This window comes from Lolium perenne, chromosome 2 (assembly GCF_019359855.2).
Source record: "Lolium perenne isolate Kyuss_39 chromosome 2, Kyuss_2.0, whole genome shotgun sequence".
In the NCBI taxonomy this organism is placed as follows: Eukaryota; Viridiplantae; Streptophyta; class Magnoliopsida; order Poales; family Poaceae; genus Lolium; species Lolium perenne.
This window is the reverse complement of record NC_067245.2, coordinates 291,814,259-291,831,730: the sequence shown is the minus strand read 5'-3', so window position 1 is coordinate 291,831,730 and position 17,472 is coordinate 291,814,259. Positions and strand designations below refer to the sequence as shown.

Genomic DNA, 17,472 nt, shown 5'->3' with positions numbered 1-17,472 from the left:
AATGACTGTTGTGCCTAATGATAATGATGAGCTCATCCCTCAAAGAGTAGTTGTAGGGTATAGAATGTGCATTGATTTTCGAAAAGTTAATAAAGTTACTAAGAAAGATCATTACCCTTTACCATTTATTGATCAAATGCTAGAAAGATTGTCTAAAAATACTCATTTTTGCTTTCTTGATGGTTATTCTGGATTTTCACAAATTGATGTTAAAACTAAAGATCAAGAGAAAACCACTTTTACTTGTCCCTATGGAACTTATGCTTATAGACGTATGCCTTTTGGTTTATGTAATGCTCCTGCTACTTTTCAAAGATGCATGTCTGCTATATTTCATGGCTTTTGTGAGAGTATTGTAGAGGTATTTATGGATGATTTTTCCGTCTATGGGAATTCTTTTGATAGTTGCTTGAGAAACCTTGATAAAGTTTTGCAGAGATGTGAAGAAGCTAACCTTGTTCTTAATTGGGAGAAATGCCACTTTATGGTTAATGAAGGAATTGTATTGGGACATAAAATTTCTGAGAAAGGTATTGAAGTTGATAGAGCTAAAGTTGAAGCAATTGAGAAGATGCCCTATCCGAGGGATGTTAAAGGTATTCGTAGTGTTCTTGGTCATGCTGGGTTTTATAGGAGATTTATTAAAGATTTCTCCAAGATTTCAAAGCCTCTTACTAATCTTCTTCAAAAAGAAGTACCTTTTGTTTTTGATGACGATTGTAAGGAAGCTTTTGAAACTCTTAAGAAAGCCTTAACAACTGCTCCTATAGTTGAACCTCCTGATTGGAATTTGCCTTTTGAAATTATGTGTGATGCTAGTGATTTTGCTGTAGGCGCTGTTCTTGGACAGCGAGTAGATAAAAAACTAAATGTTATTCATTATGCTAGTAAAACTCTTGATGCTGCTCAAAGAAATTATGCTACAACTGAAAAAGAATTATTAGCTATAGTCTTTACTTGCGATAAGTTTAGATCTTATATTGTTGATTCAAAAGTTACGATTCATACTGATCATGCTGCAATTAGATACATTATGACAAAGAAAGATGCTAAGCCGAGGCTTATTAGATGGGTACTTCTTTTGCAAGAATTTGATTTACATATTGTAGATAGGAAAGGTGCTGATAATCCTGTTGCTGATAATTTGTCTAGATTGGAAAATATTGCTTATGATCCTGTTCCTGTTAATGATAGTTTTCCAAATGAACAATTCGCTGTAATAAAGGTGAGCTCGCGAGACAGTCCTTGGTATGCTGATTATGCTAACTTTATTGTTTCCAAGTACTTGCCTCCAACCTTTTCAGCTCAGCAAAGGAGGAAATTCTTTTATGACTTGAGGCATTATTTCTGGGATGACCCACACTTATATAAAGAAGGAGTGGATGGTATTATGCGAAGATGTGTTCCCGAATATGAACAACAAGAGATATTGAGTAAATGTCATGGTAGTGCTTATGGAGGACATCACGCCGGAGAAAGAACCGCGCAAAAGGTTCTACAATCAGGTTTTTATTGGCCAACTCTCTTCAAGGATGCGAGAAAGTTTATTTTATCTTGTGATGAATGCCAAAGGGTTGGTAATATCTCCAGACGTAATGAAATGCCTATGAATTATACTCTTGTTATTGAACCATTTGATTGTTGGGGATTTGACTTCATGGGACCTTTTCCGTCCTCAGAAGGTAATACTCATATACTTGTTGCTGTTGATTATGTTACTAAATGGGTGGAAGCCATACCTACAAAAAGTGCTGATGGTGAGACCTCTTTAAGAATGCTTTTAGACATTATTTTTCCTAGATTTGGAGTGCCTAGATATATTATGACTGATGGAGGTTCTCATTTTATTCATGGAGGTTTTAGAAAAACTCTTGCTAAGTATGGTACTAATCATAGAATTGCTTCCGCTTATCATCCTCAAACTAGTGGTCAAGTAGAATTATCAAATAGAGAGATTAAATCTATTTTGGGAAAGACTGTTAATAAAACTAGAAAGAATTGGGCTAGTAAATTGAAGGATGCACTATGGGCTTATAGAACTGCTTATAAAAATCCCATGGGAATGTCACCTTATAAAATGGTTTATGGGAAAGCTTGTCATTTACCTTTAGAACTAGAGCACAAAGCTTATTGGGCTGTTAGAGAATTAAATAAAGATCCTAAACTTGCCGGTAATAAGAGGTTGTTGCAATTGAGTTCTCTAGATGAATGGAGAAGTGAAGCTTATGAAAATGCTAAACTCTTTAAAGAGAAAGTTAAAAAATGGCATGATAGAAGGATTATCAAAAGAGAATTTAATATTGGGGATAAAGTCCTATTGTATCGGTCTCGTCTCAGATTCTTTGCAGGGAAATTACTCTCGAAATGGGAAGGACCATATGTTGTCGAGGAGGTGTATCGTTCAGGAGCAATCAAAATTAGCTCTCTCCAAGGCAATGCCACGCAAGTGGTGAATGGACAAAGACTCAAGCATTATATCTCAGGTGATTCCTATAATGTTGATGTTGATATTATTCAAGTGGAAACACCGGAGGCTTTCATCAAAAGGCAAATTGACAGGCCGCCAGAACCCGACTTTGAATAGGTAACAGTACTGGTAATGAAAAGTACGCGATTTACTTTCCGAACAATATTTTTGCTGTTTTTGGAAAATATGAAAAATTACGAGTTCGAAACGGAGTGGAAAGGACGCACGAGGGCGTGCCACCATAGGCCGGCGCGGCCTGACCTGGGCCCGCGCCGACCTATGGTCTGGCCGCCTCGTCGCCCTTTCCGACTGGTTCGATCTGGTACTTTCCGTTTGTCGTGAAATTTTTTGCTATATAATCCCCCGGACCCCTGGAGGTCCGTATATCGTTTTCTCGACGTGTTTTGTTTCGAGCTGTTTCTGCCAGGATCTGTTTTCGGTCTAGAAGCACCATGGCCTCCAACAACAAGGGCAAGGGGCTTTCGGAGGAAGAAGTGAAGAGGGTGCCATCAAGACAAGAGCAGCAAGCCGTTGGGAGCAAGCAAATCTTGGTGGGATCTGTTGACACTCGACGTTCTTTTTCTCATAACTTGCAGGGACCTTTACCACCCGCTCTTAGCCTCGACTCCTTCCCTGTGTTGGAAGAAGCTCTACGAACTACCGATGAGTTTTGTGATCAATATCGGGCTCTAAGAAGAGAAGTGGAGATACTCCAGGAGGAGAATTGCCGTCTCCGAAGAATGCTGGAATACCACTCGATTCACATCACAAGGTCATCATCGCCAACTTCAGATAACAATGAATCTCTTCGAGTCTTAGTGCAGAATTGCCAAGCTGAGAAACTGAAGCTGAAGGAGATCTGTAAGAAGCGCGGGAGGAGTTCACCACCACCATCGCCGCAGGAGTAATTCATCATCGGTATTGGCATCCCCTTGGTTTGTTCCAAGCTTGGGGGAGTGCCGCGGTATCACATTATCACTATCTTTTACTTTTTATTGTCAAGTAGTGTCATATCATGAGTAGGGAAGTTATCATATAAGATGGGTTGCAGTTTGGAAGTATCTCTCCTTTAGTTGGTTGTCTATGTATCCCTTGGTGTGAGTTATCGTTATGGAATATTAATGAGAAGTCTTATCATTTACATATTACACATCTTATTTTAGTTTGCAATCTCTATTATATGATTTACCTTGTTGTTAGTATTGGTATCACTTTGGGAGCATTGAATAAATCTATTTGGTTTTGGCAAACTTAGCATTGGTCAATAGCAACAACACTTTGAGGTTTAAGTAGAAAAGAGAAATACATGTAGATGTTTCATTGTCTTTCTTTCTTGTTAGCTCATAGCTTATTATTCTGAAGTTAAAATTGTTTGTGCTTACAAGGAAGATGCATGATTGTTTCTATCACATGTATATTTGTTTGTTTCCCTCAACTCTTATGCTTGCTAATTAACCTTGCTAGCCAAAAACCTGTACTGAGAGGGAATACTTCTCGTGCATCCAAACCTTAGCCCAAACCTATGTCATTTGTGTCCACCATACCTACCTACTACATGGTATTTTCCGCTATTCCAAGTAAATACTTCATGTGCTACCTTTAAACAATTCAAAACTTAGTATCTCTTATTTGTGTCAATGTTTTATAGCTCATGAGGAAGTATGTGGTGTTTTATCTTTCAATCTTGTTGGACAATTTTCACCAATGGACTAGCGGCTTCATCCGCTTATCCAATAATTTTGCAAAAAAAGCTGGCAATGGGATTCCCAGTCCCAAATTAATTAAACTAAATAGACACTCCTCCATGGTATGTGATTGATGGACGGCACCCGAAGGATTCGGTTAGCCATGGCTTGTGTAAGCAAAGGTTGGGGGTAGTGTCATCATCATAATAAAACTAAAATAAAAAGGCACTCCTTCATGGTATGAGATTGTTGGCAGGCACCCGAGGATTCGGTTAGCCATGGTTTGTGAAAGAAAGGTTGGAAGGAGTGCCATATAAAATGAAAATAAAATGGGAGCCGCTCTTTGAAGGTTTGTCTGGCAAGGGGGTTAGAGTACCCGCTACCAGTCGTTGACAACAACAAACACCTCTCAAAATGTTACTTTTGTTCTCTTTATATGATTTCAAAACTGAAAAAGCTCTAGCACATGATTTAATCCCTGCTTCCCTCTGCGAAGGGCCTGTCTTTTACTTTATGTTGAGTCAGTAAACCTATTTCCCTCCATCTCAAGCAAGCATTTGAGTAGTTGTGATCAAACCATTATATTGTGATTTGCTTCATCATGTCTTTTACTTTTCCTTGTTTAGTACAAGTTTTATCTGAATGAATATAGCCTTGCAAGTTATCAATGATTATGAGGAGACCATTATGATTGAGTATGCAAGTTGTGCCTTATAAACTTTAACATGAGAGCGCTGCTCAATGAGATAAGTATAATCTGTTAATTGTTCTCTGACCAAGAACGAAGTTTGCCATCACCAACTATGATTTCTTATGCACCTTTATTTGTGATTACTTTATACTTGTTTCAAGTTGAGTTATATGAGGAAGTTGTTTACTATAATGTCTTGTGTGACTGAATATGATGCTTCTTGTCCGTATTTTATTTATCGACTCTTCACTCCATAAACATGTGGTCCTGTTTACCGAGTTCAGTTTCGCTTGGGGACAAGCGAAGTCTAAGCTTGGGGGGAGTTGATACGTCCAATTTGCATCACTATTTTGTATCATAATTTGCTGTTATTCATTGATATATTTCATATTGGGACACAATACTTATGTTATTTTATCTATTTTGCATGTTTTATCATTATTGGAGGATCAAGCACCGGAGCCAGGATTCTGCTGGAAAAAGCACCGTCAGAACGCAATATTTCGGAAGATCAACTGTGGAAGGAAATTATACCAAAAATCCTATTTTTCAAGATGACGAAGGAAGCCGAAGGAGGAGCCACTGGACCCAAGGTGGGCCCAGATCAGGGCGGCGCGCCCATGGCCCGGCCGCGCCACCTTGTGGTGTGGGGGCCCCACAGCCCCTTTCGCCTCCTTTTCTTCGCGAAACCCTTCGTCCCGAAAACCTAAGCCACAGAGGGTACCTCGCGAAGAGTTACAGCCGCCTCGGCGGGGCGGAGAACACCAGAGAGAAAAGAGCTCTCCGGCGGGCAGGAATCCGCCGGGGAAATTCCCTCCGGGAGGGGGAAATCGACGCCATCGTCACCGTCATCGAGCTGGACATCATCTCCATCACCATCATCATCATCTCCACCATCATCACCGCCGTCTCCACCGCTGGACATCGTCACCGCTGTAGCAATTTGGGTTTGATCTTGATTGTTTGATAGGGGAAACTCTCCCGGTATCGATTTCTACTTGTTGTTGATGCTATTGAGTGAAACCATTGAACCAAGTTTATGTTCAGATTGTTATTCATCATCATATCACCTCTGATCATGTTCCATATGATGTCTCGTGAGTAGTTCGTTTAGTTCTTGAGGACATGGGTGAAGTCTAAATGTTAGTAGTGAACTATGGTTGAGTAATATTCAATGGTATGATATTTAAGTTGTGGTGTTATTCTTCTAGTGGTGTCATGTGAACGTCGACTACATGACACTTCACCATTTATGGGCCTAGGGGAATGCATCTTGTACTCGTTTGCCAATTGCGGGGTCGCCGGAGTGACAGAAACCTAAACCCCCGTTGGTATATCGATGCAGGAGGGATAGCTGGATCTCAGAGTTTAAGGCTGTGGTTAGATTTATTCTTAATTACTTTCTTGTAGTTGCGGATGCTTGCAAGGGGTATAATCACAAGTATGTATTAGTCCTAGGAAGGGCGGTGCATTAGCATAGGTTCACCCACACAACACTTATCATAACAATGAAGATTATTTAGCCGTATGTAGCGAAAGCACTAGACTAAAATCCCGTGTGTCCTCGAGAACGTTTGGTCATTATAAGTAAACAAACCGGCTTGTCCTTTGTGCTAAAAAGGATTGGGCCACTCGCTGCAATTGTTACTCTCGCACTTTACTTACTCGTACGTTATTCAACTGTTACATCAAAACCCCCTGAATACTTGTCTGTGAGCATTTACAGTGAATCCTTCATCGAAACTGCTTGTCAACACCTTCTGCTCCTCGTTGGGATCGACATTCTTACTTATCGAAAATACTACGATACACCCCCTATACTTGTGGGTCATCAGTGCCCGCACCTTGTCCTAATTAGCTCGGATTACCGGGATTATCATCGCAATGCACATGTTTCAACCAGGTGTCACAAAGGGGTACCTCTATGCCGCATGTACAAAGGTCTAAGGAGAAAGCTCGCATTGGATTGCTCGCTATTGGTTATTCTCAACTTAGACATCCATACCGGGACAACATAGACAACAGATAATGGACTCCTCTTATATACATAAGCATGTAGCAACAATTAATGTTCTCATATGAGATTGAGGATATATGTCCAAAACTGAAACTTCCACCATGATTCATGGCTTTAGTTAGCGGCCCAATGTTCTTCTCTAACAATATGCATGCTCTAACCATTAAATAAGTGGTAAATCGCCCTTACTTCAGACAAGACGGACATGCAAAGCAACTCACATGATATTCAACAAAGAGTAGTTGATGGCGTCCCCAGGAACATGGTTATCGCACAACAAGCAACTTAATAAGAGATAAAGTGCATAAGTACATATTCAATACCACAATAGTTTTTAGGCTATTTGTCCCATGAGCTATATATTGTAAAGGTGAAGAATGGAAATTTAAAGGTAGCACTCAAGCAATTTACTTTGGAATGGCGGAGAAATACCATGTAGTAGGTAGGTATGGTGGACACAAATGGCATAGTGGTTGGCTCAAGGATTTTGGATGCATGAGAAGTATTCCCTCTCGATACAAGGTTTAAGCTAGCAAGGTTTATTTGAAACAAACACAAGGATGAAGCGGTGCAGCAAAACTCACATAAAAGACATATTGTAAACATTATAAGACTCTACACCGTCTTCCTTGTTGTTCAAACTCAATACTAGAAATTATCTAGACCTTAGAGAGACCAATTATGCAAACCAAATTTTAGCAAGCTCTATGTATTTCTTCATTAATAGGTGCAAAGTATATGATGCAAGAGCTTAAACATGAGCACAACAATTGCCAAGTATCACATTATCCAAGACATTATAGCAATTACTACATGTATCATTTTCCAATTCCAACCATATAACAATTTAACGAAGAAGATTATTTCGCCATGAATACTATGAGTAAAGCCTAAGGACATATTTGTCCATATGCAACAGCGGAGAGTGTCTCTCTCCCACACAATGAATGCTAGGATCCATTTTATTCAAATAAAACAAAAAACAAAAACAAACCGACGCTCCAAGCAAAGCACATAAGATGTGATGGAATAAAAATATAGTTTCAGGGGAGGAACCTGATAATGTTGTCGATGAAGAAGGGGATGCCTTGGGCATCCCCAAGCTTAGATGCTTGAGTCTTCTTGATATATGCAGGGGTGAACCACCGGGGCATCCCCAAGCTTAGAGCTTTCACTCTCCTTGATCATATTGTATCATCTCCCTCTCTTGATCCTTGAAAACTTCCTCCACACCAAACTCAAAACAACTCATTAGAGGGTTAGTGCACAATTAAAATTTACATGTTCAGAGGTGACATAATCATTCTTAACACTTCTGGACATTGCACAAAGCTACTGAAAGTCAATGGAATCGAAAAATCCATCAAACATTGCAAAACAGGCAATGCGAAATAAAAAGCAGAATCTGTCAAAACAGAACAGTTCGTAAAGACGAATTTTATTGAGGCACCAGACTTTCTCAAATGAAAATGCTCAAATTGAATGAAAGTTGCGTACATATCTGAGGATCACTCACGTAAATTGGCATAATTTTATGAGTTACCTACAGAGAATTAGGCCCAGATTCGTGACAGCAAAGAAATCTGTTTCTGCGCAGTAATCCAAATCTAGTATGAACCTTACTATCAACGACTTTACTTGGCACAACAATGCACAAAACTAAGATAAGGAGAGGTTGCTACAGTAGTAAACAACTTCCAAGACTCAAATATAAAATAAAAGTACTGTAGTAAAAACATGGGTTGTCTCTCATAAGCGCTTTTCTTTAACGCCTTTCAGCTAGGCGCAGAAAGTGTGTATCAAGTATTATCAAGAGACGATGCATTAACAGCGGGGGTTGGAGTTTTCTCAACCATGCATAGTATTTTGGATACATAGGTTTCAGCGGCTCCCTTTTCATTAGTCTTGGGCTTGCTACTCTCAACAAACAAATTTTCAGGAACAAGCCAAGCATAATTATCATCTAGAGCTTCATGCATCGCTAGGAGCTTACATGGTATTGGTGCTTTAATCTCCCCACCATCATTAACATTATTAGTGTACTTAATTCTATCCATATCCATCTTTTTAAGTGTTCTTTTAAAATCGGTGATCATACCAAGCCTATCATGCTTACTAAAAACTTTTCTAGCTTCTTTAGCTATATCCGCAAATTCTCGCACTAAGACTTTTAGAACAAAATCTCTCTTCTCTCCCCTCTCCATATCAGAAAGTGTAAGAAACATATGTTGTATCATGGGGTTGAGACTAATAAATCTAGCTTCCATCATACGTACCAAACAAACAGAGGCATCTTCATAAGTAGGGACAGCTTTTGCAAGGGGTATATCTTTAAGATCTTCATGCATACTAACATGGGTGAAAAATTCTTCTATATTATCTCTCCCAATTATAGACCCTTGTCCCACAGGTATATCTTTTACAGTAAAATTAAAAGGAAACATGTTGAAATAAGTAAAGCAAATGCAAGTAACTAATTTTTGTGTGTTTTTAATATGGAGTGCAAACAAAATAGCAAGTAAAGTAAAACTAGCAACTAATTTTTTTGTGTTTTGATTTAGTGCAGCAAACAAAGTAGTAAATAAAGTAAAGCAAGACAAAAACAAAGTAAAGAGATTGCGATGTGGAGACTCCCCTTGCAGCGTGTCTTTCCCCGGCAACGGCGCCAGAAAAAGAGCTTGATACGCGTACAACACGCGTCCGTTGGGAACCCCAAGAGGAAGGTGTGATGCGTACAGCGGCAAGTTTTCCCTCAGTATGAAACCAAGGTTTATCGAACCAGTAGGAGCCAAGAAGCACGTTGAAGGTTGATGGCGGCGGGATGTAGTGCGGCGCAACACCAGAGATTCCGGCCCCAACGTGGAACCTGCACAACACAACCAAACTAATTGTCCCCAACGAAAAATTGAGGTTGTCTATCTCACCGGCTTGCTTATACAAACTATTAACCGTTTTTTGTTGAAGATGATTGTTTGCAGAAAACAAGAAACAAGATTGCAAGAGATTGTATTTCAAGATAGAGAATTGGACCGGGGTCCACAGTTCACTAGAGGTGTCTCTCCCATAAGATAAACAGCATGTTGGGTGAACAAATTACAGTTGGGCAATTGACAAATAAAGAGGGCATGACCATGCACATACATATTATGATGAGTATTGTGAGATTTAATTGGGCATTACGACAAAGTACATAGACCGCTATCCAGCATGCATCTATGCCTAAAAAGTCCACCTTCAGGTTATCATCCGAACCCCCTCCGTATTAAGTTACTAACAATGCACAATTGCATTAAGTATTGCGCGTAATGTAATCAGAACTACATCCTTGAACATAGCACCAATGTTTTATCCCTAGTGGCAACATCACATCCATAATCTTAGAGATTTCTGTCACTTCCCAGCATTCACGGAGACATGAACCCACTATCGAGCATAAATACTCCCTCTTGGAGTTACAAGCATCTACTTGGCCAGAGCATCTACTAGTAACGGAGAGCATGCAAGATCATAAACAACACATAGACATAACTTTGATAATCAACATAACAAGTATTCTCTATTCATCGGATCCCAACAAACGCAACATATAGAATTACAGATAGATGATCTTGATCATGTTAGGCAGCTCACAAGATCCGACAATTAAGCACAATGGGGAGAAGACAACCATCTAGCTACTGCTATGGACCCATAGTCCAGGGGTAGACTACTCACACATCACTCCGGAGGCGACCATGGCGGCGTAGAGTCCTCCGGGAGATGATTCCCCTCTCCGGCAGGGTGCCGGAGGCGATCTCCTGAATCCCCCGAGATGGGATTGGCGGCGGCGGCGTCTCGCAAGGTTTTCCGTATCGTGGCTCTCGTGATCGGGGTTTCGCGACGGAGGCTTTAAGTAGGCGGAAGGGCAGGTCAGGGGGCCACACGAGGGCCCCACACCACAGGTCGGCGCGGCCAAGGGGCAGGCCGCGCCGCCCTAGGGTTTGGGCGCCTCGTGGCCCCACTTCGTCTCCTCTTCGGTCTTCTGGAAGCTTCGTGGCAAAATAGGACCCTGGGCGTTGATTTCGTCCAATTCCGAGAATATTTCGTTACTAGGATTTCTGAAACCAAAAACAGCAGAAACAAAGAATCGGCACTTCGGCATCTTGTTAATAGGTTAGTTCCAGAAAATGCACGAATATGACATGAAGTGTGCATAAAACATGTAGATAACATCAATAATGTGGCATGGAACACAAGAAATTATCGATACGTCGGAGACGTATCAGATTACTATGAGATTCATTTGGGCATTACAAACATAATACATAGGCCGTAATCCAACTGCGTCTATGACTAATATTTCACCTTCCGGTTATCGTCCGAACCCCTTCTAGTATTAAGTTGCAAGCAACATATTATCGTATTAAGCAATGTGTGTAAAGTAAACAATAGGTTACCCTTGGATAAAACATTGTTGTTTTCTCCCTCAGTAGCAACAACACATCTAGAATCTTACAAGTTATTGTCGCTCTTCCAGAAAACTAGAGGCATGAACCTACTATCGAGCATAAATACTCCCTCTTGGAGTCGCAAGCATTTACTTGGCCAAAGTATCTACTAGAACCAGAGAGCATGCAAGATCACAAATAACATATGACAAGAATATATAATCGATTTTAACATAGTATTCAATATTCATCGGATCACAACAAACACAACATGTAGCATTACATAAGGATGATATTGGTCATGTTAGGCAGCTCACAAGATCTAAACGTGAGCCACAAATTGGAGAAGACAATCATCTAGCTACTGCCATGGACCCATAGTCGAGGGATGAACTACTCACGCATAACTTCGGAGGCAGGCATGGCGATGTAGATGCCTCCGGCGATGATTTCGCCCTCCGGTAGGGTACCGGGAAGAGCTTTAGAATCCTCCCGAGGTAGGATCTGCGATGGAACTTTTCGTGGATGGAGGCTCGGGTGTTTAGGTTTTTCCCGACATCGTGAATAAATAGGCGGAAGGGCGAGGTCGGTGGAGGCAGGGGGTCCCACACCACCCTTTGGCGCGGGCCTAGGCCTGGCCGCGCCAAGGCATGTCGTGGACGCCCTGTGGCTCCTCTTTGACCCCCCTATGGACTCTGTCTTCGTAACGGTAAAATATTGACTTTGGCTTTTGTTTCATCCAATTCCGAGAATATTTCCTGTATAAATTTTCTGAAATACAAAACAATAGAAAACATGAAACTGGCACTATGGCATCTTGTTAATAGGTTAGTGCCAAAAAATGTATAAAAGTGCAACAAAGTGTAAGCAAATCATATATAAATTGGTGTAAAACAAGCATGGAGCATCAAAAAATTATAGATACGTTTGCGACGTATCAGCGAGGACAACGACAACGATGGCAGCGAAGAAAAAGGGAGCAAGTAGGGCCTCTAGTCTAGGGTTTCATGCCCCCACCCTTGGTTTACTTTAAGGTTTTCGGATGTTCTTCGTCGGCCGTTCAAAGTTTTATTCATGTAAAAGTGACGAAGCATCTCTAAAATTATGAATAAAGAGTTAATTTTAAATAAAAGATTTTTGGGCCTCGTGTTTGGCGGATGCGGTTGGAGAAGGACACAACATAGCACCATGATATTGCATCCCCTAAACGACCGATCCAATATTTTTCTCAGATGCGCTTTGGAGAACGTGACGGAAGATGCTCTTAGGCAGGAACGACATGCCCATCACTATTGTTTTTCTCCAAAGAGGTGCTAACCTTTCTTCGAAGTGGTTTTGTTCAGAGCGGTGTGTGTCAGTGGGGAAGAGAGAGAATAAGGTAGCTAATTAATATTACTTGCACCTTTTGGCCAGTGGCATAAATTACATCCCACCACACCAGTATTTACATGATCTGGAATATGTAAATTTAGGCAAACAAAATTTTATTTTTTTAATTATGTAGATTATTTTTTTCTTTTTTGACAAGTTGACTATATAGCAAGTTACTGCCTATTACACTAGCTTTTACATGATCTAAAACAGTGATTTTTGCCAAGCAATGATGTAATTTTAGTCTTACAAGCTCGTATAATGGATTTTATTTCTATTTTTAGTTTCATTCTTTGTTGCCAATTAAGTACCAAATTGAACCCATAATCCATTTTATAAATGGAAGCTTGTTAAGGATTTGATCTAAGAGGGTTGGAGCATTTTTTTCCTCCAAGCCAAGGCTGACTTATGGCGAAATAAAAATCAGTTAAGTGTCAAACAGACACTCCTTTTTTTTTTCTAGCTAACACCACATGGCATCTTATAATTTAAAAAATGAATTACGATGAATTGGAAAATCAGTCGACTTATAAACAATTATACAGACACTTCCTATTGGTGATTTTCTTCGCTCGAGGTACGTGCGTGCGGAACCTATGAAACGCTCAACAACCACAGGCACAAGACAACTATGTTTAGCATCACCACGTTAGCTAACCGGCAAGCCAACCTAGTTGTCAAAAAAAAAAAAAAAAGCAAGCCAACCTGTCACGGCGCGGCACCCCTCAAAAAATGGCGTCACGGCGAGTCTCCCTCGGCCTCCATAGAGAAACCACCTGCCTTCGCATTGCGCGGCCAAGTCGGCCTTTGTTTGGAACGTGGGGTTTCTCCTCGATCCTACGTTCCAAACAGGCCGGCCGAGCAGCACGCGGCCGCGCTAGCTATGGAGCCGTCGACGCCCCCGGCCGGCCGGGGCCTCCGGCTGGAGGAGGAGGAGCGCCCGTCGATGGAGCGGGTGTTCGAGGGAGAGCCCGTGCCGTCACGATCGGAGACGATCACGTTGCGGTCGGTGGCCGTGAGCATCGCGCTGGGGTGCATGCTGAGCATCGTCGCCATGAAGCTGGCCCTCACCTCTGGCTTCGCGCCCTCCCTCGCCATCCCCGCCGGCCTCCTGGGGTCCTTCCTCCCGCGCGTGTGGATCCGGCTGCTCGACAGCTGCGAGTCCTCCCAGCTCCGCTTCACCCGCCAGGAGAACACCGTCATCCAGACCTGCGTCGTTGCCTGCACCAGCATCGCCTTCAGCGGTGGGTTTGGGACGTACATTCTGGCGATGAGCAGCAGCGCCGCCGAGGGCAGCATCGGGAACGATGCCAACAACGTGGAAGAGCCGAACGTGGGCAGGATGGTGGTGTTCCTGCTCCTTACCAGCTTCGCCGGCATGTTCGCCATCATGCCCTTCAGGAACAGCCTCATCATCCACCACCGGCTCACGTTCCCCAGCGGCACGGCCACCGCGCACCTCATCAACACCATGCACACTCCTCAGGGTGCCAAGCAAAACAGCAAGCAGGTGGCGATGCTGTTGAAGACTTTCTGTGGGATCGTCGCGTGGTCCATCTTCCAGTGGTTCTTCGCCGGTGGCCAGAACTGCGGCTTCCGGACGATCCCAACGTTTGGCATCATGGCGTATCGACTAGGGTGGGTCTTACAATCACAAAGCACAGCAAATCTCTAGATTAATCAAGTTGATCGAGCAGGTACTAATGGTAATGGATGGGTCTTAATTTCTACGATTAGGTTCTCTTTCAATTTCTCCATGACCAATGTCGGTGTCGGGATGTTCTGCCCGTACAAGATCACCATCTCAATGCTCGCTGGGTCCTTGATTTCGTGGGGGCTCATATGGCCGTACATCGAGACCAAGGCGGGTGACTGGTACCCCAAGGGCCTCGACAACGACAACATAAGCGGCATCAACGGCTACCGGGTGTTTATCGGGATATCGATGATCCTCGCCGATGGCCTCCTGCACATGCTGTCAATCCTTATCCGGACCCTCTACACGGTGAGCAAGCAAGAGGACAACCCGCAGCCGATGCAGAACGCCGGCGGGCAACCGTTCCAGTGCCTTAACGACGTCCTCGATCGGACCACGCACAGCTTTGACGACCGCCGGAGGATGCAGGTCTTCCTCCGGGACCGGATCCCCAGCATGGCCCCGATCATGGGGTACGTGTTCATGTCGGTCATCTCCACCGTCGTCATACCGCACCTCTACACCCAGCTGCGGTACCACCACGTCGCCTTCGCCTACATCATCGCGCCATTGTTCGCCTTCTGCAACGCGTACGGCAACGGCATCACCGACTTGAACATCGCGACCACCTACGGGAAGATCGCCATGCTAATCTTCAGCTCGTGGGTGGGGCTCAAGGACGGCGGCGTGGTGGCCGGGCTCACCGCATGCGCCATCATCGCGTCTAACGTCTCCACGGCGTCCGACCTCATGCAGGACTACAGGACGGGCTACATCACCCTCACCTCGCCCCACACGATCTCCATCAGCCAGATCGCCGGGACGGCGCTCGGCTGCGTGATCAACCCCGTCATCTTCTGGGTGTACTACAAAGTGTTCAACGCCGGCGCCCACGACGACAGCAACTCCATCGGCCCCTACGCCAAGGTGTACCGCGGCATCGCCATGCTCGGCATGACCGAGAACGGGCTGCCCACCCACACCATGCTGCTCTGCAAGGTTTTCTTCGCGCTCGCGCTCTCCGTCAGCGTGCTGCGGGAGGTCGCGGCGTGCAGGGGGTGGCGTGTCCGGCGGTTCATCCCGAGCACCATCGCCATGGCCGTGGCCTTCTTCGCGCCGCCCACGATCACCATAGCCATGGTCATGGGGAGTGCGGTGATCTACCTGTGGGGGAGGTCCGACCGCAATGACATGCAGATGATGTCGCCGGCGGTGGCCTGTGGGCTGATCTGCGGCGATGGGTTCGGCTCGCTGGTCTCGTTGATGCTGACGCTGCTCAAGGCAACCCCGCCGATCTGCGTCATGTTCCTGTCTCGAGAAGTGAACGTGAGCCTTGACGCTTTCCTGGCAGCAAAAGCCACGTCATCGTAGTTATGGTGTTCGGCCTGTGTGTTGTACAGTGGTTAAACGCAGGTTCGATCACACCGTGATTATCTTGTGTCACGTAACACATGGGGTTTTAGCATAGACATTTTTCTCATGGAAAGGCCTTAATTTCGTTAGCGAAATATATAAGGTGTCACCAAGTATATCGAGTACTCTTCTGAGTCTTCTCCTCCAAACAGGTTTACGTCTCTCATTAAGATAAACAAAAAAAGTACTCCCTCTTTCACAGTTTATTAGGCGTGCGCGTACCTCTAGGTCACGAATTTGATCAAGTTAGCATTAGTTATATATTATAAAATTATACCATTAGAAAGTTTAGATGTTCTATTTTCTAATGATATAATTTTTACATTATATAATTTAAATTATATAGATCAAATTAGCGACCTAGGGATACGGGGACGACTAGTAAACTGAGACGGAGGGAGTATAAGGAGAGCCAGGACTTACCACCGAAACAAGACAAGGATCGAAACTCCACGATAACGCCCCAAAGAGGGTAATGATGCACAGTCTGGGTCGTCAAGGCTGCAAGGTTAAGGGTTTTCATGCGGAGATCTAACGCGGAGAAGGTAACCACAATGTCACCATGAAGTGAGCTATGACACACACAGTCATCGTCATCCTTGGCGTCGAAACGCGCGCTGAGCTTTCGCCTAGGAAAAACCCTTGCACACGCCTGACAACACGGACCACCTATTTTCCTCTAGCCTGACTTCCAAAACGCGATCTAAGAGAAGCCAATGCCGAAGCTCCATGAACTCCAGGGTCTCCAACATCCGCTCGTCACCATCCAAATGACCAAAGAACAAGGCCACCGCCGCCACCACGTCGCTCGCCATATAAAAGCCCCCGCAGTGCACCTTTCGAGGCCGCCGCCCCGACATCCAAGATCGTATACCTAGTCGGTGGCTGGCATGAAGATCAGTTGGGGAAGGTCGGAGCCAGCGAATTAGGTTCTGAACACCGAGTTGCAACAAGAAAGAGGACACCCACAAGGCATACCCATAGGCGATCGGCAGATCTAGGCGAGTGGCCAGAGTCTAGCACCCAGCCGCAAATGACAAGGGAGATGGGTTCCAGCAGGAACCACAGGGCCGTCCTACCCAGATCAGGACCAAATGGGCCTAGATCTCAGCCGAGACTAGCAACACCACATGTCTTCATAAGGAAGCCACGATGCCTTGGACGTCATTACTGCCAAGCCACGTGTCGGCCACCGCTTGATCAAGATCTTCGGCCCATTGCTAGGGAGACTGTCGTCCGCTTCGCATGCAGTTGCAACCTCCAACTAAACGCCACTAGTAACCGCTTCCACCATAGGTTCTCGATCCCCACCGCCGCATGTTCCCACGCCGCCTCGAGAATTTAGCCCATGTTGATAGCATCGCGCTTGGGGCAAGGAGAGGCCCCGCCGCAGCCTACGACTGGCCTACGACCTGTGGCGGCGGCGATAGGGTGGGAACGAGGGGGCGAGGGGGCCAGGGCTAGGGTTTTCCCCATAGCCCACGGGAGCTGCGGGGGAGGGGTGATCTCGCCTTTCCCTCCGAAGTAGAATGTATTGAGTACTTGCCAACTGGTTCCTAAATGTTTGTCCATTAACAAGTTACAAATGCAACATGTCCGCACCTAGGATGGGGCCAACTTCCCTTCGGCTTAGCATCGCTCATGGCCACTGTTGTTGGCCTTTGCCAGGTTTGGCGGGCATATATTTAACAAAGGTGGCAGAAGT

General features: G+C 44.2%; 1 protein-coding gene across 1 annotated transcript; it reads left to right on the top strand.

Annotated features, from left to right (window-relative positions):
* Positions 1-13,417: 13,417 nt before the first annotated feature.
* Positions 13,418-15,883, top strand: LOC127336262 (probable metal-nicotianamine transporter YSL17). Its single transcript, XM_051363054.2, has 2 exons — positions 13,418-14,296; positions 14,396-15,883. Exons 1-2 carry the CDS (start codon positions 13,542-13,544, stop codon positions 15,723-15,725), a joined length of 2,085 nt encoding a protein of 694 aa, XP_051219014.1. The 5' UTR covers positions 13,418-13,541; the 3' UTR covers positions 15,726-15,883.
* Positions 15,884-17,472: the final 1,589 nt, after the last annotated feature.